General features: G+C 35.4%; 1 protein-coding gene across 1 annotated transcript in view; it reads right to left on the bottom strand.

The window, feature by feature from the left end:
* Positions 1-730: 730 nt before the first annotated feature.
* The window catches only part of WDR27 (WD repeat domain 27), a 111210-nt gene continuing 87121 nt past the window's right edge, over positions 731-24819 (bottom strand). Inside the window, exon 24 of the mRNA XM_071807302.1 lies at positions 731-1112. Within this exon, the coding sequence (XP_071663403.1) occupies positions 1065-1112 (48 nt within the window). The 3' untranslated portion in view covers positions 731-1064. The remainder of the gene's footprint in view (positions 1113-24819) is intronic.

The raw sequence follows: 24819 nt of genomic DNA, 5'->3' as shown, positions 1-24819 counted from the left end.
TGGAAATTTAAAAACTTATAAAAATACCTTGATTTCTTTATGCTAAATATTATATGTTTAAATTGGGGATGCCTATTAAACACATTTTTCTTTTTTTTTTTTTAATGTCATCTGATTCATAGAGTTTAGTGATTTTGTTTTGGCCATTTTAACTGAAATGACAGCACAATTTTGCAAAGAAAAGAAAAAAATTATCTCCTTCCACCAGTCATGTACATGCTCTCTACTCTTATCTAGAGTCAATGAACACTTAGAATGCCTAGTTTTAAAAAAAACAGTTGTCTAACAAATCTTTTCTAAGATCAAGAAAAGTAAACTAGGAAGAACACAAGAAAGGAATTTTTTTTCCGCATAACTTAATTTTCACATTACTTAATTAAAAAACAGTTATTAAAATAAATAGTGTATTACATTTAAAGCTGTTTTATTAATATCAGACTGTAGCAACAAGGTAATATTTTAAAGACATCTTTCTGACATATTCCCTAAGAAATTTACAGAATGTAGGATAAAGGGTAAACCAGTAAAATTCTGCCTTCAAACCACAGCCATGCTGATTCCAGTAACCCCAAAGGAGTACAACAGAAGGACTCTCACAGCATTTCAGAAAGACATACAATTCTTCTCTCTTTCAGGTTAAATTAAATATTTGGTGACAAGTAGATCTAGCTTTAAAAATGGAAGAGTTGTTATTTTAACTGTAACTTCAATCTAGAGTAAAGTGGTCCCAGTCTATCAAAACACTACAGAATACACCTAACCATAAGCACACAAGAAGTTCTCTGAAAGTCACTTCTGTGGTGATTTGCTAGAATGAAATTAGAAAGTGTAGTCTCTTTCTTTTATTGATCTTTTGCCCTTATTTTTAGAAAAAAGTAACAGATTGTACAACAGAGGAACTTTGAGAACAGCTTGAGAAACTTGCAGAAAGCAAAGTCAGAAGAAAACTGTAGTTTAAAAGGGAATATGATGCTGCTTGCCTATGGCCAGTTACCAGCCTCCTTTCTCTCAGCAAGTCGTTATTCTCACAGCACCAGGGCCAAAGCTCCACACGCTGGCAAATATCAGGGTAGAAACAATTGGAGTTTGCCATCCAAGGTGGCTGTGGTGAGCTGCAGTTCAAAAGAAAAGAACATACGACTTTAATATAAATCTTTCCAGTGACTGAAATTTGCTTTAGGGCAATGAACTGAATGAAGATCATTAAGAAGATATTTAAGTTACTTCTATGTTAAGAGGTCCAGGATTCATTTCTAAAAAGGAACAACTTAACCTATAAACTCTTCTCAACCCAGCTAATCTGAAAATTCCATTTTACATAGATTTTTCTTTTCCAACTATTTTCAAATTTGTGTCAACATCCACTAACACATCAACAGTCTGTAAAACCAAAGCATATGTTTAAACCACATAGAAAGTCAAACAGATTTCACTGTGTATGACTCAAGAAGGGAGCGTGGAAGAAATAAAAGCTGGAATAAATGAAGATGGAAAATACTATGAATTAAATCAAACATACCAACAAATGCAGTTTTCCGATTTTTATTGGTGTCAAATGTAGTATAAGAATTTCCTTTTCAAGAAAGTACATTGAAAAAGTCCACAAACCTTTATGAAGAGGCAAGTTTCAAAGACATGAATAAAGAGCCTTCAACTGCTACAATTTCTTTTACTAGTCTCACAAAACCCTAATTAGAAAATAAGAGTAATAGTATTTTCTGCACTTATCTCTACAAACAAGTACTCAAAAACCTGCTGTAGCTCAGAAAGTGATGATCTACAAATGGCACCTTTTACTCAGTATTTTTACTCCTTGCATATTTGGGTTTACAGTTATTCATACTAGTGATAAAAATCTGAAGAGCTGGAACCAAATATGTATCTCATGCTCTAACCAGTTCATCTGGTGAACTTTTCTCATCCTTGTTTTTCTTGATCTGTTCTTTGTTTGACGTGTTTACTCATTTGTTTTCTTCCTTTGGATAAAGTAGCTCTGTGGTCAATAAATTATCTTCTTGGCTTCGTGTTCCCTCCTTCAACATCTCCAGTGACAAATGTTTTTAATCTCTCACAACTGTTATCTCCCAAAACATTGAATTTTGTTCTCTTATTTTCTTCTTTCTCACTCTCACTTGTGTAATCTTCAAGTATAGACTACCCAGAACTGTCCAATCTAATTCTTTCAACTGTAATTTTTACAGCTATCCAAGACTATTACATCTTTCCAAAGACTTCTATGAGCACCTTATCTACCTCTTTAACTTTTTATTGGAAAGGTGATATATCTATAGAATAACTAAGTAATGTATCCTTTCTGAGTTTCTGTATCCATTTATCTTGTGGAAAAAAAGAAAATGCTTTTATTTTTATTTCATCTTATCACAAAAACCTGACCTAGGCTGAGAAATCAGAGATGGTTTCTATTCTAAATCAAGATTCATTATTCTAGGAGATACTATAGAAACTTTGTTCAGTTTTCAATTGAAAATAAAATAATCATAAACAAATTGAATTTTTACAAGACCCAAGGAGGTCATCTGGTCCATCTTTCTCCTCTATGTGCAAACACTGAAAACATTAGGAAAAAGAAAAAAGTATCTATTATTTTTTCCCTCAAGTGATTTTGTATAAACAACTTACATATCAAAACATCAAAAATCAATACCTATAAAAGCTATTCAAAACAAGAATCATTGATTTTTCATAGAACAAAAAAGTGCTATGCCAGAGCCCATCACACACTGCATTGTTCTGCTTACAAGTTAAGCATTTCTGTCCTTATGAAAGAAAGATTAAAAAAAAAAACAAAAAACAAACCCTTACCAAACTGATTTGCAATTGCAACTTTTCAGTTGATCTTCACAGAAACACTTGAGCCTGCAGCTGGATGAGCTGGATGATGTGATCCTATCCCTCAGAGGAACTACACTGAGTATCTTTTATTTTATATTCTATTTCTATTCTATTTATATTAACACTAGTAGTGTATTAGTATTTTGTTATTTTATTAAAATGTGTTTATCTTGATCCACCAGTTTCTCCTTTCTCTTTTGATTATCTCCCGTATTCAGGGTGGGAGGGGGGTGAGTGACCAAGTAGTGCCTAATGATAGGATGATGCTACTATGCTATTAATGACAACTTACATAGCCCCACATATGCTATTTTTCTTTTAATAAGCCATATTACATATTTCAGTTCCATAAACTATGCTGTATTGGCAGTAGGGCCTCATGTGTGCAGAGCACTAGAACAAAATAGTGGTAAATTTTCCTTATACAACTAAATATATAACAGTACAGTAAATCTCAGCTGCTGAAATGCAAACAAAAGGAGATAACTTAAAAAATAACTGAAAATAAAAATAAGTCAGGCTTAATACTAGGATTGGGTGAGCAGTGGCAACACTGGAGAATGGTTCAACAAACATAACATTAATATTTTAAGGACTCATATATGAAGTGTTGTTTGACAGGTGAACTACTGGGAGAGTGTTTCATACAAAATTTGTATCATTAACCTAAATAAATAATTTATTCCTTTCTTTAGTGTGAACTTTTCTCACTACAGATATTTTCTTTCTCCCAGCTTTTTATTTTTAATGAAACCATTATATTGGCTTGGGCTTTATAACGTCATGCCTGTTTTCACGTCAAAACCTATTACTATTCTTGTTATTGATTTCACAGCAAGCAGAAAGCTGAAGGGAAAAGAATACTTAGCTTGAAACTCCTAAACATCTTAGCAATAAAAAATGAACTTAGGAAAGGACTCACTAAGTACAAATGTTTTTTCATACAGTGTTTTATTTATGAAATTTGGATCCAGAATAAAGTTCTGTTTCAACAGACCCTCCATCCTGGTGGTCTAACACCTCAGGGGACTGCTCGCAGAATGCATGGAGACTGACAGTTTGAAGCAGCTAATTCTGTTTCAGGTTAGTGTTTATCAAACATATTATATTACTTGCTTCCAAACGGAGGGAAGGGCTCACTCTGCTAATGGGAGTGTGTTTGTACCAAGGAAACAGGTGTGACACTAGAGGATAAACTACACTTTTCCCTGCCAGAAATGATACACCCAGGACATGGTCATGGTATGAAAGCACATCAATGAAGGAAAATGCAATTCGTTACTCTGTTTTGTGATTACAAGGGAAAGTTCTCTACAGACTGCATCTCTTGTAACAAGATAACACCACAATTCACCTCCCATACCACAAAGGTATTTAAGTTTTACATATCATCATTTTAGACATGTGGCTTAGTGTCTTGCTTTGGAATCACAGATATGATTGTTAAACAATTTTCAGTATAAGACATACATTTTTGATTTGTCATTGGTGTAATTACAAGGCAACAGTAATGATATTAGGTAAATATACTATATATAAATTCATAAAGTAATCTTCCATCAGAATTATCCAGTCTTTTCAAATGCACATTCAGCTTTTTCACTTTTAATTGAAGTCACACATTTATGTGTCATTCAGTTTATCTACAAGTAAGAAAAAAAAAATCTGGTAAATTTTCTTCAAGTTATTTAGATCCAGTAGAAAATATTAGGGAGGAAATCTAGAGTGGATAGGGCTCAGTAAAGAAAAAAAAAATCTATATAATCAGTATTTCCAGTTTTGGGAGTATAATTTGAAATGGATCTTATGTAATCATAATGAAGAGTCCAAGAAAAAAAATAACAGTCTAGTTGCCTGCCGAACATTTGTTCAAAAGGCAGGCATGATAAATGTCTTACTGCATATCTCAGGTCTCAAATTAAGAAACTACATACATAAAAATTCAACAATGAAGAACTGAAAGGAACAAAACCCAGGAAAGTTGAAGAACTTATTTAATCTTTTCCTGGGTTAAGAAACAGACAAGAGGAATAAAACACAATAAATATCAATGGAATTATTCAAGATTAAAAAAAAAAGAGAGAAGTTTCAAAACAAGTATGAGCCAATTATGTCTGATCCATACTCACATCTGAGGTTCCAGCAAACCATTACTTCTTTCCAATGCGTTCAGTCTTATTTAAATTTCTAAACAGGCTTCCCTATCTAAGGCAGCAATTTTATTTCTTAGAACAATAAAGCCAAACTCCAGTTGACTTTCTGGGGGCCAGGACTGTAATCAAGATCTTTAACTTACAGTAAATATATGTAAGCCTCTTCATCAGTTGTTCTGACTTCATTTGAAAGACTACAGATGTTACAGAAAGCCAACAGCAACTTCAGAGGACTTACTTATATAAACATACTTCCACTAAACGAATTAGCAAGTTTCCTATCAAATTAAGAGCTTGAAGTATTTTGACTTGTTTGAAAAACAGAACTGAGGTAGCTTCAGAAGACAAAGGGTAAACACAACTCTGACAACAAAATCTTATATTTCTCATTTCTGCAGACTGCAAGGTTTCAATCCACCTTGGTCAGCAGTCCATACAGCTCCTGCATCCCTTGGGACACTTGCCTCACTCACTGAAATGGATGGATATCACATTTTATGGTGCGCCCAGCCCCAGATTACATGGTAGCCCATGCTGATTCTTCTGGTAGAGGACAAATGTGCCACCTAGTTTCCATTTACTCATCTGACTGCAGCACAGCAACATGGCAATCCTTCCTGGCCTGGGAATTCACATACTGTTCAGCTAATTCATGCACGAGGGACCTACTGACGAAGTCAGCCTGTAGCAGGGCCTTGTGGAGGGGCACAAAGAACTCAGCATAGTACTAATGATACTTGAGACACAAGTGTCACAGAGAGCATAAGAATCAAAATTGCTTCCCTCATTATGTGAGAACTGACAAGGGTGATTTTGCAGTTTTACTCTCAACAGTAATGCACTTTACGACATATTGTTCTACACAAATTTCTCAAATTGCCAAATATGATTCTTAGAGTCCTTATACACAAAAGGTTGGCCCTCTTTGGCAAAGACTAGCTTGTGTTTGCATCAAGCCTCTTGGAGTCAAATAAGAGACACCATTTCTTGAGGCCAGTAAAGTATTTATTTAAATTCAATGCCCAAAAATGAACACAGTGCCCCATGTGATGACTTAGTAGCACTTATGTAGATTGGACAAACCATAAAAATTGACGTCTCACTTTATTATGATACCATCTTTCACTTGCTGCACTTAGTACAAGACCTGGCAACTGGAGGTATGACTTAATGTGCAAATTACGCCTGTATTCTAAGAAGAGGTTTTCTAATTTGCCTTAATTAGAGGTATCATGCTAATCACACTAAGCTATTTCAATTTTATTTCCACCACAGACAAAATCGGTTTTGTTTCTATGCCAGTAATTCTCTTTGGCTCCCATTTTCTTTCCATTGTACCAACATCAATAAGAAATGAAGAACAGAAATCTTTTAGACTTTTCGGTCACACTACATTATCTTAATCTTCTTGTTATCTCACAACAGCTCCCTTATGTTCTTGATTCTTGTCATATTTATAGCTAAATATAATTTTACTTTTGCAATATTGGGACTTTTTTTCAAGATCTAGTTTACCTTGACTTTTCACATTTTTCATGTAAATCCTCGTTATGTTGCTGAAGTCTTATAGATAAGCACATGCCAACAGATATTGATCATTAAGGAAAGGTAAGAATCATTAGTTTGCTCTAGGGGGAGGAAGCCATGAGAGATCTTTGCTGTTCAAAATAGCAATATTAGCTAATAATAATAATGGCTAACTAAGCTGCTCATGAAGACATTGCACAAACAGAATAAGCTTTGAAAGACTCCTCTCTAAACTAAGAAAGTCCTAAAGAAGGACAATGGGTCTTGTTCTGAACATATTTCCTTAGGTAATTTTTAGGCTTATCACTTCATTTTGTGGTTGATTTTTGAACAGTTGGTGTTGCCATCATTCTTGGGCGACATAGTGAGCGGTTTTGGCTTTCTTGCACTATCTGCCTGCCTCCCCAGTCAACAAATGAAGCTCATAGTTTAGAGTTAAAAAAATTCAGGTTGTTACTCCCTCTTTTTGGGTATGCTTTTTCACTGATCTCATTTATGGGAGTCTCTAAGATAATCAAAACAGTGCATGTGCCCATCACCAGCCTATATAAAGCCAGAAGATGAAAAGTACATCTCTAATACCAAGAGCTTTGGCAGTGCCATCTTGCTCATTATGACATAATGTCATCAAGACAACTGACTTGGAGAAGAAGCCAAAAGGAGAGAACAGTCTCTCAACAGAGTAATCACTGTGCACACAGTTTACAAAAAAAAAAAAAAATGTTTAGAGAAAAAAGAAAGAAAAAGAGAGCCAAGAAGTTCAGGAAAGAACGGTACTAAAAGCTATAGTTCAAAACCATTTTGTACTAAGAAACAAGAGAAACCATACTGTTCACAATGCATAGGAAGAAAAGAAAAACAAAAATAAGCAAACCAAGACAACATCCATTTCTGTGGCAAGCACACAAATGAACTGACAAAAACTCTGTGCGTAGAAGCAAACATCATACATATAAACAATAGCCCTGTCCCAAGAAAGAGTGGGATATATGTGCATTTTCTTGAAATGACCTAGGTTACAAAATCTCTGACTTCAAGTGGTAATAGAACACCCACCCACTTTGTGAATGTGCATATGTGCTCCCATTGGAAAAAAAAGGAAACATACCATGAATGTTTCCTCTTCTATTATAACCTTGCTTTACCTCCCATTGATAAAATCATACCTTACATTAACAATGCATGTTTATATGGGCCTATATATGCATGAGTTCTTTAAATTTCAGAAGCTAGTCATGTGCTGGTTGTATTTCAGATCAAGAACACATCAGAGCTTTTTTTTTGGAAACTCTACGAACGTTCAGGAAGCTGCATTTAAACAAGAGAGCTATGTTAGTATTACCATGTCTTTATAAATACATATCAAGTAACATATAAAAACACACAACACAATGCAAAGTACAGCTGGTTTGCCTCAGGATATTATACTGAGGGAATAAAAATACTTTACTTCACTGGTTCATGTACATAAAAGCAGTAGAACGATCACATGCTTCCATCATTAGAATAACACAACCTACACGTATACTACTTGTTCAGAATTTACAGTATTCAAACAGCCTGTGAGCATTCATATATGAGACTTCCTTTGAGAGTTCATACTCAGAGTCAGGCTTCTTTGCTTTCTGATAAAAAACTGAAAGAATGTCTATGTTCCTGAATGAAGCCCTGCTCCCAGTGGAACCATAAGGTAAGTCACTAGCAACTACAAAAACTTGGAATTGTTCTCTAGGGGTTTGTGATTCATACCATCAACAATGGTTACCCCATCTGCTTAAATGTGGGACACTTTAATAAAGAGTTTGTCATAGTTGCAATATATTGAAGGCAATCTTGAAGTAGTGAGGTTGCTGTCAAGATGACCAGAGAGATTGTAGAGTGTCCCTCCTTGGAGATATTCAAAAGCTGACTAGACATGGTCCTGAACAACCTGCTGTAGATGGCTCTGCTTGAGCAGGGGGGTTGGACTAGATGACCTCCAAAGGTCCCTTCCAACCTCCACCATTCTGTGATGTCAGGGATCTGAAAATACTCCATGATGAATAACAACAAAGAGTTCAATGAAGTACATTATTGGCCTCAATCATTATTATATGAGAAAGATGCCAAGGTTAGTCAAGTTCTTGGTCACATTAAATAAAAATTCAGTTAAATTGAAAATAATTCAAATATATAATTAGTGGTATAAAAATGCCTAATAAACCATTTTTTAATGTAGAAAATACTTGTACTATATTCTTACAATAGCAATTTTTGAAAGCCTGCAAAATGCACTTAGAACTCATATGGCTGGTCAAATGATCAGGAATGGTTTCCAGATCATTTTCTTTAATGATGAGTTTGAAACAACTTGAGTGTAATCTCAGACATTCTTCAAAAAACTGCCTTAATCTCTGAGGCTGCTAATGTTTTCATGACATCATTGTCATTACAATCCCATCTCTTCACTCAGTAATGAGAAAAACTGAGGGAAACATGAAAAAGAGTTTTTACTAGTGTCCTGCTCAGGTATATAATTTCAAATTCCACTTCAAAATCTGGACATTAGCTCACAATAAAATACACTAAAATACCAAAATTCTTTCATGCAAACCTAGCCACACAAGCATAGTCAGGCAGCCCCCTTCAAAGTAGTTTTTTATACCCCTAATTATCTTTGATATACCAGAGGAAAGGATTTTTCTTCCTAAAACTGAAGCATGGATCACAACTTAACAGGCTCGCATTTCTGCTTTTATTATTCTACATTCAAGTGACTGAACATATTTACTTAAAGTATATTGATTTTTTCTCTTTTTTCCTATTTCCAAATCCCTGACATTCTCATACAACTTCCACATTTAAAATAGTCACTGTATAATGAAATAATGTATCACAAGAGAAAGACATCTATCAAAAGAGTAAATCTTCTTTATGAAGGAAATTCTATGACATCTTGCATTCAATATTTTCAAAACAAATAGCAAGAGTAAATGGGAATTTTCAATATGATTCACCTCGGGTATTGTTGTTTCTATCCCCATATGGTATTTATAAAATTTCTCCAACTGGCATAATTTTCCTGTGTTACAAAAGCTGTGAGGAAGAGCAATACTTTTTCTTAAAAAGTAGGTGTTAACTATTGATTACATAGGTGCAGAACAGGATAACAAAATAATTTCTGCCTGGCAGATTTAGACCCAATTGAAAGTAACTGCAAGTGGATGTATTTCTTCAGGGTATCTACATATACACTTCAAATTGTCATAGTAGTTTAAAAGATTTTAAATGATACAAAGACCTCTAACCCATAGAAATAAACATTGTCTGAGATTAGTTGTCTGAAAGAAAGGGGTATAAAAGCAGACATATCACTAAAACATTTAGCAGTTACCACAGTGAAAGACGGCATCCTAAATTTTGTCGGGTTTTAGTTTACTTATGGGTTCACAATTTAAATGAAGAAAATAAACTGTGATTAGTTAGTAAACTTATATGCTCATACCAGAAAATTTGCTGAGATGTAGACGTCAATACATAATTTATACTAAAAATAACACAAATGTAATTTTTAAAGAACATTAAATTAATGGTCATGCTAAACAACCTCAGTTCTGCCCTGCCTCTACAAAATATAGTATGACCTTTTTATGTAGGTTAAATTTCTTAAAGCCTCTTAATATTTACTAATGACTTTTCAGCAGACTAAGTGATAGGCATGTATTCCAAAGTTTATTAAGGTACAGTGATTAAATTAAAACACTTCATATGTCTATTCCTCTGGCCTAAAATAGTAGAAAAGAAAGAAATGTATATTTGCACCATCCATAAACATATGTATGCAACAAAGTTTAACCTGAGATTGAAATGTAATTTTATGCATAAACTGCAGAACTGTAGCTTCCTGATCAAAGTAGTGGAAATGTAATTTCATAAAAAAGCATTGCACTAGTATTATATTATCACTTTCCCAAAGAAAAAAGCAGAAGTCCCAAGGAGATTCCACGGTGTCAAAAATACTTCTGGAAGCAACTACTGAATGTAATTCTGAAGACAAACCTTGAAGAAAAGAAGCCAAATGTGTTTTCCATGTAGAATGAAGTACAGCTGTTGGCAGTCAAAAAACATAAAACATAATGACACATCAACACATTAAAAAAGTATATTCCCACTATTTAGTGACAAATTGCAACAGTTTGCACATGAAAGTGTAGAGGTAGCTCATTAATAACAATGTAAATGTGACTTTATAGTCTTCACAGACCATATTCTCAGAGACATGGGCACTTGGCATCTAACACAATAAAAAGCACAGATGAGCCCTAAATCTGGGTGCTTTCCTGCCTTTAAACTGGGCAAGCCTACCTGTCAAAGAATGGAAAATTATTTTTTACAGGGCAGGAAGGTACAAGGCAGCAACAAGACTCTATGGCAGGATCAGCCATATGGCATGGGTTTTCCATTCACGATCCCTACAGTATGTATAACCATCCTGAGGACAGGGAACATTCATTGCACTTTTGCTGTTCCATGGATAAGTATTCTAAAATTTTCTGAATAGACTTCTATTTTGAGATGATAATTGTTGACATTAGTGATTACAAGAAGTGTTCTGAGATGCAAAGTTCAATAGCAAAATAGAACATCAGATATAAACCACTCATAAATACTGTGGACACATAAATGTAGATCATTCTTGTTGTGTGGAATTTCTCATTGCAATTTTGTGCAGATTCACCTTCATATCTTTGAAATCCATACTGTAAGTCTTAGTTATATTTAAGCAGAAATTTCCCTTCCATAGTCATCTATTCCTGTGCAAAATATGAGAGTGTACATGTTTTCTTTCTCTGTAACCTTGCACTGTTACTAAGAGTAGGTCATCACATCTGGATTGCTCTTCACTTCTTGTCCCACAAAAGAAAGCAGGAATAGAAGGACAGCATGGACTGATTTTGCTTTCCACTTTTAATTTTGTTAATTAGGAAGTTTAATGTGTCTGGCAGCTGAAATGAGCCCATTAAAGGTGCAATTTCCAGATTCCTCACCATTGTAATTTGACTATGAAACAGTAAGATCTACATGGGGAATTACTTATTTCATAATATGAACATGATTTCATGTTGTTTGCTGCCATTTGGTAAATAAGGACTATATTTTAAATTCCTACAAATCATACACTTTGCCATTTCTCAGTTCCTCATTAAACTGATACCTTTTGGACAGCATATATTATAAATATATCACACTGGATAATTGCAGTGAATATATATATGAAGTTATGCACTTTGAAAACTGATTATATATATGGGGAAGAGCAAAGCAGGAAGAGGGAAGAGGGAAGAGGGAAGAGGGAAGAGGGGCATGACAAAGACTTATACTATGTACAGAGTTTATAAACTGCCCAGAAATAAAATTCTCAGAACAGAAGATTGCTATTGACATATTCCTCAGATGTGACTTCAGTGCACTCAGTGCTGGAGATCCCAGTGCTCAGCACATGGAGAACTGAGTGACTTGCCAGACTATGAGGAACAAACAGCTTTCACTGGCCAGATACTAGATCAACAATCATAAAAAATAATCTGAAACAGCTTCCATGGCCAAAGCTCAGGGAGCTCAAATATTAGCATTTACAAAGGTAAAACTAAGACAAAGACTCATATAGTATGTTGTTTCACAAGAGAAAATCAGTTTTTTGTAGGACATATTTCATTTATAAAAGAAAACTAGGCTGATATACTACAATTGGGAAAAAAAATTATTTAATATAGGAAGCTAAAATCTTCCTGAAGTAAAAATATTTTATGAATTATTAGTTTGGTTTTCTGTACACATTACTAATTTTTCGTTATTTTTACAGGTTTTTGTTCTTTTCAAACTAAGTTATTACACACCCATTGAATTATATTTTTGTTTTCTAGTTCAATGTAATTTCTCTGAAAAATGATCTGGTTGTTATATTAATAATGAGGGAAATACAATTTTATGTGAACATCATGTAAAATACCTTTGTGCAAAAATGCAAAATAAATTTTTTATAAAGTATTGTGATTTATCTTATTTATCACTTCATTGACAAGTGTGCAGATTCTTACGTACGCTTTTGACTATAATCCTACAAAATATGAAAGCCCCTAAATACGCACTATGGTAAACATTCTTTATAGTTGGCAAGTGACAGGGTGAACACACAATACTAATAATATTTGAATTTTCAGAGTACTGAATATTTCCCAATTTCTGTTAACTTTTCAAAATTGTACATATGGAGAAATATTCTGTATGGAAAAATGCGATGCCACATTGCAATTTGGAACAAAAAAAATACTAAAATAATATACACTCACAAAATACTCAGAGTGCTAACAGAATACTAACTAGAGTTAGTTTCCTGGAATTTCTTAGCTCACAAAAGAAAAACAGAAGATAGATGAATAGCTTTCTTAAAATGTGTTTTTCCTAAGTGCACGATTTGTACAGCCAAATGAGAAGTTTAAATGTAGCATGTCAAGTAACAAGCTCATTCAGTGTGCTGTACCTCAAACATACTTATAAAAACATTTTCATTAAGTAACTCTGGGGAGTGGTTAGAATGTATACATTACATTTAAACCCAAGTTTTAAAACAACCGTAAGTCTTATAAGGAGAGACTGTTATTTATATAGTAATAGAAACAAAAACAAAGAACTTTAAGGCTTGAAATTTAGACCATGCCTATACTGTGAAACGGACCCTGGTGCTGTTATTCTTGAGTCAACAGAGAATCGAGGTGATATGTCCATATGGTTTAGTCCAGCACGATACAATCTTATCTGTGTGAGTTCACAGGCAAAGTAGCAGTGTTAGTTTGTTATCACCTTCCAGTGTGTTAGTAAAGCAGACAAGAGTTTTGAGCTAATCTACAGTGCTGGAATAAAAGAGTTCAACTATTCCAGGTCACAAACTGGCTTGCCAGTACTCCACTGATGAGCACTGGTGTGAATAAAGTAAGCCTGGATTCTTCATGCACACCTACTTAAATATGCCCTTACTGCCATCAGGTATTCAGTCTTTACTGATAAAGAGAGGCCATTTATCAAGAACTCTAAAGTGGAGTAGTCTACACAGGCATTCACAGTCTGTGTGTGCATGTGCAGTAAAGCATCTTAGACTAGGGATGTCTGTAATGTTTGCACTCCTCTGTTATCTGTACTGTTGTCTGAATGTGACTTAAAAGCCATAGAGATTGTCCCACTTTTTGATTACACACTCAACCTCTCCCTTTGAAAAATGACTTCAAAACAAAGGGAAAGAATAGAGCTGTGAATATGCACAACACTTTCTGAAGAATACCTCCCAGTTTTTAAGGAAACATACTCATGTTCTGGGTGACTCCAAGCAGTATAATTTCAGTCTAAACTGATTTGACAAACTCAGAGATATTAGAAGGACATATTCACTTTAGCAGTGGTATCATTTGTAATAAAAGCATGGGTCAATCTTCAGGTGGCAAGTATACAGATCACTGGCTTAGAAACATTTCCATAATTTTCTTGGGAGTCTTTTTGGCTTGAGCTGACATCTTGCTGCTGGTAACTCTCTGCAGGCACTTCACAGCAGATACACACAAAGTCGGCACTACTTTTGAGAGGAATTTACTGAAAGACTTAAGAAAACTCATGTCAGAAAACAAAACAACACAAAACAAAACAACAAAAAAAAAAAAAAAAAAACAAAACAGAAACAAACAAAAAACCACAAAGCAACAACAACCAAAAAAACCACAATGTGCAATAGCTTTTTTTAAACAGCCTGGATCTGTATTTTCCAGGTTACTGAAAGGTCATTTTCATTAAAAGATGAAGTTATCAGGCTATGAACATAAAGTTACACAGCAAGCTAGTATCCCTTTCTGTGTTATGGTCTCTAGAAGGAGAAAATGTCAAATAAGTTAAGGATGCCAGCATATGAAAAAATGTAATACTCTTCCACAAAAGTACTGAGCAGAGACTGATGCTAAGCGCATCTTCACACAGGTCACAGAATTCATCATGCTAGAGGGGGAAGAAATGCGTCTTCCAGAATTGAAAGGGATCTGATTACATTCAATATTATTATGCCAGTCCACTTCACTGCCTATTTGCAGGTTCCTTTCCATTATTAATTATCTGCCAAGTAAACTTGCCTTAACCCACAGAGTCATACAATATTCCTGTAGTCTGGAGCAGATTTATGAAGTTTGTGTGGAAGCTTCATTCCAAGCCATTAGACAAGTCTATCATCAAAGTTAGACTGCACTGGTAAGCAGAGTAGGTCCTGAAATCAAGTTATCACTACCAAGTGTATGAAGTAATTTTCTTGGAAACACACTGCCTTGCTTTCCTCTGTATTTACAGTACTAGAGAAAAACAGTTTGAAAAAAAAACAGAAACAAAAGGACCCGTAATGAAGTCTCAGATAAAGACAACAGATAGATGAAAGTCAACATATTCCTATGGTGGTCCTGTTGGCAGAAGAGCTATCAATAAAGGGAAGCTTGGAAAACGTTGATTATGGGGCTAAGCCCTGTCTGGCCACAGAAGCTCCTGGCATTAAGTCCATAGCACAGCCTGAGGGCATTGCAGACACTGGCTGTTTCACGGGAAGCAGAGCTCTGTACTTTTTTCTTTATACTCCCCTAAATGCTTCATGTGTGACATACAGAAGCATCAGGTTTTGATCCAAGTTATTATGAGTTTCCTTCTGTAGTGCACTAGGCACTAGGCACAAGAGGCAACAGAAACCAAAAACTAGTAGCTAATGTAGAAGATGAACATGCAGAATATAACTAAAGCACTACAGCAGAAGAGCTTTACCTCTACTGGATAGTTAAGAAGAGAGGTGGCATATGCTCTAAAAGCTTCAAACAGTAAACAGTGGAAGACTAGAAAAGTGTCCTGTGGTATTGCAGAGGCTATAAAAGTCTGAGGTTTTGTTTGTTGCCAGGGTTTGCTGATCAGATTCTAATTTTGTCTTTACACATCTAATTCTGTCAAGTCCATTAACAGATACATAGATGTGCATGAAAACTGTCAGAAATCAGTCCCACTGTAGCTGTGTGAAATAATTACACAGAAAGTAATTACAAGAATCTTCATATGTTCAAGATTTTATCATTTTCTTTAATAAGTTGATGGGGGGCGGAGAACCACAAAACAACAACAAAAACCTCCTATTGTATATGTACCTTTCTACAAAGAACTCTGTTGGTTTGTGTATTTGGGGTCCCCATTTGTTATGTTTTATAACACCATGGCTGTGATTCTATGTACTACTCTACTCGGCTTCACTACTATTATCATTTCATGACAGCCTCTAGACACAATGTTGCTCCAAATGAAGCAGACAGCTGTTTCCACTAATGTCAATCAGAGCAAGGTCTGTAGTTTCAATCCTGTCCTTTGAGCACATAGAACATGAAAGCACACTTGCTCATATTTTGAAATCACTGTAAAATTAAGTCCAGCTATAATGAATAATCTTCAAAAAAATCTGTGTTTAGAAAGAGATCTTGTCACCAAATATCAGGATTTTTCACCATACATATTGTATAATGTCCTATTTAGGCCATTCAAACTCCAAGCTCTTGGCCTGAAAAGCAGACTCCATCGCCAAATAAAACAGCACTGTGTATCTGTTATAAACATTTGATGAAAATTTGTCAAACCCAGAGTTTTCAATACTGGGAGTATATTTCGTATTCTAAAGAACTGAAATTCCTTAATTATTTAAGATATTTTCCAGTTTTTCTCTAAATTTTAACATGTATTGGAAAATGGTTCTGGTGTAAATTAATCACAGAATCACAGAATGTTAGGGATTGGAAGGGACCCTGAAAGATCATCTAGTCCAATCCCCCTGCCGGAGCAGGAACACCTAGATGAGGTTACACAGGAAGGTGTCCAGGCGGGTTTTGAATGTCTGGAGAGCAGGAGACTGCACAACCCACCAGGGCAGCCTGTTCCAGTGTTCTGTTTACCTTCACTGAGAAGAAGCTTCTTCTCAAATTTAAGGGGAACCTCTTGTGTTCCAGTTTGAACCCATTGCCTCTTGTCCTATCATTGGTTGTCACCAAGAAGAGCCTGGCTCCATCCTTGTGACACTCACTCTTTAGATGTTTATAAACACTAATGAGGTCACCCCTCAGTTTCCTCTTCTCCAAACTAAAGAGACCCATCTCCCTCAGCCTTTCCTCATATGGGAGATGTTCCACTCCCTTCGTCATTTTTGTGTCTCTGCGCTGGACTCTCTCCAGCAGTTCCCTGTCCTTCTTGAACTGAAGGGCTCAGAACTGGAGACAATATTCCAGGTGTGGTCTCACCAGGGCAGAATAGAGGGGAAAGAGAACCTCTTTTGACCTACTAACCACCCCCTTCTAATACACCCCAGGATGCCATCGGCCTTCCTGGCTACAAGGGCACAGTGTTGGCTCATGGTCATCCTGCTGTGCACCAGGACCCCCAGGTCTCTTTCCCCTACACTGCTCTCTAATAGGTCATTCCTCAACTTATACTGGATCCTGGGGTTGTTCCTGTCCAGATGCAAGACTCTACACTTGCCCTTGTTATATTTCATTAATTTTTCCCTGCCCTACTCTCCAGCCTGTCCAGGTCTCGCTGGATGGCAGCACAGCCTTCTGGCATGTCAGCCACTCCTCCCACCTTGGTGTCATCAGCAAACTTGCTGATAGTGCACTCTATTCCCTCATCCAAGTTGTTGATGAACATATTGAATAGTACTGGCTCCAGTACTGACACTTGAGGCACTCTACTAGATACAGGCCTCCAGCTGGACTCTGCCCCATTGACCACGACTCTCTGGCTTCTTTCCTTCAGCCAGTTCACAGTCCACCTCACTACAAATGAGAATACTTAGTAAAATAATTTCCTCCACAGAACTCTGGGATTTAAAACTATGTTTCTGAAGTCTGGAAAGTTTGATTACTCAAAAAAGTATGTTGGACACTATTGCTACTGCTAGGTCATCCTTATGCACAGAGATCCAGATAATCCTTTGCATGAGAATCCACTCTTCTTTAATTCAAACTTTCTCCTATATGGCTATCAGAGCAAAATTTGTGTTTAATTATTACTATTCTTGGTGAAACGTATCTCATTTCTAATATCATTTTCTTGCAAATACAAGGCATATCTTTTTTTATTCACCTTCTATTTCCTGTTCTTTTTTTATTACTTTTCACTAAACTTTCTTGTTTTAAGAACTTTTTCACCTTATAAAAATAATTTCTACCTTCTTGTTTTTTAACCCTTTGCACTAAAATTGTGTGTGAATAAATAATTGTTCTTTGTTTCCTTCCAGATTCTGTTCTACTGTTGGTTTTTTTTTTTGTTATGTTTGGTGAGTTTAATTGTATATGACTTTACATAATATTTTAGTACTCTGATATGCTAAATTTCTAATACTTCTCTTGAAGAATAATTTGAAGGAAAATCATTGTCAAATGTGAATACAATATACTCTGAAGAACAGACCTGTGATCTAGATATATTTTTCTCTGTAGATTTGCCTGCCTTTTGGTCATGGACAGACAAGAAACAGGGAGAAATCTTATTACATATTTACCTAGTAGATGTATTTCCTTCAGGTACAAATGATTTTGCAAACAGAAACAAACACTCTTTTCTTCTTTATTTTTTTTAAGAGCCAGTACCAAGTCAAGAACCTTAAACTATCAAGGTCTGAAAGGTATGCACAGTGCTAAGCACCTTTTGAATAAACATAACCAACCAGATTAATAATATGTCCCATATATAAATGTAGAGAAGGATGGTGCAATTAGCCTTATGGGAATCTAGTATTTCATAAAGGAGAACATAAAGTGTAACTATTTTGACATGTAACTATCCAAACATTTATTAATTGCATAAGTCATCACTAGTAAGAATTGTATCCATAAAGCAAGTCCTTTCTCTTGGTTCTTATTTCATTTGAAAAAGTCAAAACTTAAAGAAGTTGTAAGACTGATTAATCACTTCGGAACGGCATATCCTAGACTTGCCATCATTCCTATAAAGTTTAATCCATAAGGAATATTATATTGCCCTACATAGCTAATGAAGTTTTTATAAGAGGCTCAAACTGAGCTGTGTTAAAATGGAGAGGAAAGAATTCCAGAGACTTTTAAAGAAGATGACTCTATCCTCTTACTCAAAAGCGTAAGTTTCACAGCACTTTGCCTAATGATACATAATACCAAACAAGATTAAACAAATAACATTTGTAAATATCTCTGAATATTCCATGAATGGTTATATCTTCTACCTCAATGAGGACAGATTTCAAAGACAAATTCTGCTGAAGATAAAACAGGGATTACCAGGAACTGCAATAGGAAAATGCAACTAACTCCCATCCTGATGACAGAAGAAGTTTGTTTAGTATGCATATGGATCAAGGAGCATCAATCTAACCCAGGTCTGGCTAACTGTGCTGTTCCAGTTGAGCAGATGAGCCAAATAGCTTTTACTGTAGGAACTGTCAACAAGTGTTTCAATCAAGATTCTGAGAATTTTCTTTCTCTGCTTTTGGTGTGTTTACTACCTTGGTTAAATAATGCTACTTATCTAGCCTGAAATTTCATGTCTGTAATCCTCATTGCTTCTTTCCTAACCATTTTTATTTCTCCAGCATATTTTCTAACTTTTGTCTTCCTTTTCTTTTTCCCTATTGCAATGCTTTCTTCCTTGTCAGCTGAGAAATTTCTGTTCTCCTCTCTTGCCTCAGAGGCCATCTCACACATTAACTTATTTTCTTTATTCTCCCTATGACTTACTAACATATCAATCTCATCTGGCTCTTCCTCCTTCCAATGTAAACATTCCTTAGTTTTTGTGTCCTTAAAAGGCCTGCTGTTGACTTGTTTCTCCAGTTACAGATCATCTGTCATTTACAAAGAATGTGCTGTTTGCAGTCAGGTTTCGTGTCATGGGTTTTTTTGTTTGTTTTTGTTTGTTTGCTTGTTTGTTTTTGGTTTTGTTTTTGGGTTTCTTTGGGGGGGGCATGTTGTTGCTTTTGTTTTTGTTTTCAGTCTATTTCTCTAATGTACCTTTTGCACTTGAATTTCATTGAAATTATTCCTGACAATCCTTCTAATGATCTATTCCTAGCCATAACTGAGAATAAATGTGTCATCCTTATTTGCTTCCATCTATCAAGCTGCTTTCAATACAGCTGACAATGCTCTTGGTGGAGTCCAGGTCTCTCTTAGCTTCTTTGATTCTTCTCTGTCCTGATTATCTTTCTGCTACAGAAGAACATTCTCATTTCCCAGTCAATTCCCTACAACATCTCACAGAAGGCTGCCCTTACTTTTCTCTTTACCCTATTCCTCTTTACTTCTTAATTTCAGATAATGTCAAACTACTATTTCTACTATTTCTCCAAGCATCACTCACTATTCCAGATCTATTTCCACACCTGTCTATCAATTCACCGTTATTTCAAGTCCAACAAGATTAAAACAAGGCTAAAATGGAAAAATAATTTTTAAAAAAATCTATATTTGAAGGACAAAGAAAATTACTCCTGAAAAGGTTATAAACATAAATGTAATAATCTTTGGTCAATTGTGGATAAAGTTCTCAGGCAGAACAACAAAAGACTCCATTCGACTTACAGACAGACAGGTCTGGAGAAATTCTTGTATGTTTACCCTGAACAGCATAACGAGGACTCACAGGCAAGTGGAAAAAAATCGCTGTGATTCAAAAACGCAAAGAGGCAGAAAACTATTATTCTTTAATATCACAATTCTTTAAATTGAAAAGGTTTACTAGTTTCAAAACATTTGATCTTTGCTATATTATTATTATCATTATTTATATAACATTTCAGTTTTTTTTAAAAAAAGACCATATTACATCAGCTATAATAATATGTCTTGTATGTCTCAAAAAAAACAGCCTAAAATGGGCATTCAACACAAATGCTTAATGTCAAACACAGACCAAATTTATTTGAAACTCAGAATATTTAGCTTTGTGCATGCTGAATGCAGATCTGATGTGAAATTCCAATACTCAATTGCCCACACAGTGACCACAAAATCCCTCTACAGCACAAAGACAATCTATAATAAGACAGGGTAAGCAGTGTCTGAATTTTCTTCAACTACTTTCTGTGGCAAGAAAGTTTCTGAATAGGGCAGACACAATGGGTGCTCATGAAGTCATTTATTTTAAAATATACATGTATGTACCTTGTTGAAAATTCTCTGGCTCATCTGTGGCAATTTAGAAAATTCCCTAGTGCTGGTCCCAAAGAAATACATCATTAATAAATGTCTAGAAGTCAGTCTAAATGGGTAATTCTGTCCACTCTGTTCTTGTGGCTCCCTTTGTTTTCATTCCTTTGCTACTCCTTGCTTACCTACCTTTAATTCACTCTCATTGACCTGCTCCCTTCCCACTTCACAGAATCACAGAATCACAGAATGTTAGGGATTGAAAGGGACATCAAAAGCTCATCTAGTCCAATCTCCCTGCCAGAGCATGAACATCTAGATGAGGTTACACAGGAAGGCATCCAGGCGGGTTTTGAATGTCTCCAGAGTAGAGGACTGCATAACCCGCCTGGGCAGCCTGTTCCAGTGTTCTGTCACCCTCACTGTGAAGAAGTTTTTTCTCAAATTTAAGTGGAACCTCTTGTGTTCCAGTTTGAACCCATTACCCCTTGTTCTATTGTTGGTTGTCACTTAGAAGAGCCTGGCTCCATCCTCGTGACCCTCATCCTTTATGTATTTATAAACATTAATAAAGTCATCCCTCAGTCTCCTCTTCTCCTAACTAAAGAGACCCAGCTCCCTCAGCCTTTCCTCATAAGGGAGATGCTCCCCTCCCTTAATCATCTTCGTTGCCCCGTGCTGGACTCTGTCCAGCAGTTCCCTGTCCTTCTTGAACTGAACGGCCCAGAACTGGACGCAATATTCCAGATGTGGTCTCAGGGTAGAATAGAGGGGAAGAAGAACCTCTCTCTACCTACTAACCACCCCGCTTCTAATACACCCCAGGATGCCATCCACCTCAGTATGGTATCAGATCATATATGGGATCTACCTGTGTAAAAACATTTTTTCATCTGTACTGACAGGAAGAGATTCCTGCCTAAATTAACTTCCCCTTAAGTAATGTTCAAATACACATAAAAGTATAAAAAGATCATTAATTTACTTTCATTTTCTGCAATCTCATGACAGATTTATTTGCCACCACTCATTAGGAAAAAAAAAAAAAGTTTTCGTTTTGCTCAAATAATTAATTAACTTTTTAAAAATACCTGCATTTCTTCAATAGCATGAAGGAACAAATAACTTCAAAGACAACTGTCAATCACACTTATAAGCAGGCTGTAATGGAAGCCACAAATGGTTAACAGTACATGGGTACACATGGTAAACAACTTTCCTAACATGCTTAAATCTGTGAGGCTGATTTCAGCATAGATCAGGCCAACACCTGCAGGATCTGGGACAGAATTGGACGATTAACAAGCTCCATAACAACTTCATTTCCTCCATGCTAATAATATACCTCCTACAAAGAATGTTAGTTTACAAGACTGCATTCTCAACACCCCCCTTCATCTTCAGTCAGAGACACATATTTTTGCTGAACAGAAACATTCAAATTCTGTGTAAGAACTCTGAACATGTCTGAATATCTGTAGTGAGGCAATATTAGTTAGACCTAAAGCTTTTTTCAGAATAAGTTGGTAAATTCTAGATTTTCTGAAATACATTATGAGTGTGTGTATATACAGAATGTCTTGCTTATTTATATACCAAACAATAGGGACATGAATTTAAAAATCAAAAAGCGATAGTTTACTCTCATAAACACTAATCTATAGAGGAGTGACTATACCATCCAAGAAATCAACTGTGAAATCAATCTGTTGTGAGGCAATAGTGGGTTTCTAGGAATTTTAGAAAGAAGAGCAATTTTTTCTGAATTCTTCATCAGGCATACTTGCAGTAAATTCAAACATATTGTCAAATTTGCACTTGCAAAATCAATTATTATTGTTGATCTTGGAACAACCTTTCATTTTTGTTGCCCAATCAGCTATGGATTTCTAAATGGTAAATGGCAAATTAAAAGAATCTTAATTACAGCTAAAAGAAAGACTTCACTAGTCTATTTCTATTCTCATATTATCAGAGAAATAGGGACATAATAACAGAGACACGCTAGAGATTTCAATAACTAAATATACTGGCTTATATGCTTACATAACTAATCATAAAATTACCAATAGCTCATTCCTAACTGACTTTAAGGTCACTTTGTGTACCAGAATTAATAATGTCAATGCAGTGTAGTTTCTTGTTTCTTTCCTTATGGTCCTATTTTTCCCACAAAATTAAGCAGCATAAAGACTCATGTCGGGTTTGTTGTACATACGCAACATGATACAGTGGAAAACTCCAACTGTCTCTTCTCATAAACTAACAAAAGATATAACACGAAAATTCTATACCCTTGCTATGAATTCAGCATGTCTTTTATGCGGCTGAAGTATCCAGAACAAGTATCCAGATCCAAGAACAAGCAGACAAAAAGCAGAAATAATGCACCTTTTTGCTCACTTTTCACTTTAAAAATACTGAAACATGCTTTTCTTGAGAGCTGAGAAGAAAACCATATGTTAACAATTTGTCCAAGGAGCAAAAAAATGTAAGAAATTAATAAACAACTGGCATGGTAAAATGAAAACATTCACAAAATGCTAGTATGATTCAACTCCAATAGTTGTTTATAGCAACATGCTTTTTCTGTTTTTTCTTCATTTTGTTTCACTTAATTGTTTTTGCTATTGCATGATTGGTATTTTATAGAAAGACAGAAATATGACTACATTTAAGGCAGAATAAACATATATTACTCAGACTACTGGAAAGGAAAAAAATGTCTACTTTGCTGATTTGTCATGGCTAAATTTCACAGTTCACCATCTCTGACATAAATATGTTAACATAAACCACTAAGAATGGATAAATGGACTGACACATGGGGAATATATGAAAGGCATTGAAACCATTAGCTATAGCACCAGTGGTACTTTAAACAAAAGGAGCTGTACTATTAAAGGTAGTCTCATTCTTAGGAAACTGTCAAGAAAAAGAAATTCTGCTCTAATAACAATCTAATTGAAGTGATTCACTCCCATACTAAGCAAATATAATTCAAATCGATGTTTCCCTACAGCAGTTTGGCACACAAATTCCCTTCAACTTCAAGGTCTGGAAAAATTCTGTGGTTTGGCAAGAGAGCAGCACAAGGGTGCAACTGTATACAGTATTACGAAGCAAAACTGTATTCTTTAAGAAGAATGTGACTATACTAATTAAAGACTTTACTTATTTTTTAACATATTACAAGAAGTGTAATCAGATATTTTGATCTTTCACTACAATCCAGTAACTATACCTTATAGGAAGTATACCTGCCTTCATAGTCATAAATTTAGAGTTGTAAACTGATTTTCTTCACCAAAATAAAGTCATTTAACCAAAATATGCCTTAAAAATGAGACTGAAACCTATGAAACTATTTCATATAGAGTTACTATGTATGCAGAATCCTCTTTTTCTACAATGTTGCTCTCCTTCTCAGTGGAGTGGCTGTCACAAGGTTGGTCATGCTTGGAGGAATTAAATGGAGAATACATCTATAAACAGGGAGGACTACTCCCATTCTAGCCACAATGTCATCCTGAAACTGTCCTTCTCAGGAAACTCTTGGACCACCCATGGTACATGCTATTTAAGAGCTATTTGTTATTGATGGATTTTCCCAGACTGCCAATGTATTACGACCACCCATTGTGGGTTTGCTTGAGGAATGTGACTCAGGCCATTCAACAAAAGCAGTAAGAACCTCCATGAGTTGAGCTGAAGAACTAAAAGCTCAAACACTGAATAAAAGATCTAACAAATGAATAAATGCTAACTAAATAGCTAACTTAAGAGCAGGTTCCAATCCCATCTTCAAAAAGGATCTGTAAGCTCTCAGAAGCCTAAATCATTTGTGTTTTTATAACCTGCTATTTAGTCCGTAAGCCAACATCTGTAGCAGATGCATTACACTCTTCTATATAGAATCCTGGAAGGGTATGAAAACCTGTGATACATTAATAAGGGATTGCCTGTTCTTGTGGTCTACTTAGATTTCCAGATTTCAATATTACTACTAATAAAGTGTCACTGTTGTCTTGTAAGCACCTCTGTCATGAATATTGCCATATGACCTACTCTCTATCCATACT

Source organism: Patagioenas fasciata, chromosome 3, assembly GCF_037038585.1.
Source record: "Patagioenas fasciata isolate bPatFas1 chromosome 3, bPatFas1.hap1, whole genome shotgun sequence".
Classification (NCBI taxonomy): domain Eukaryota; kingdom Metazoa; phylum Chordata; class Aves; order Columbiformes; family Columbidae; genus Patagioenas; species Patagioenas fasciata.
The sequence above is the reverse complement of the archived record's forward strand: the minus strand, read 5'-3'. Positions and strand labels throughout refer to the sequence as shown.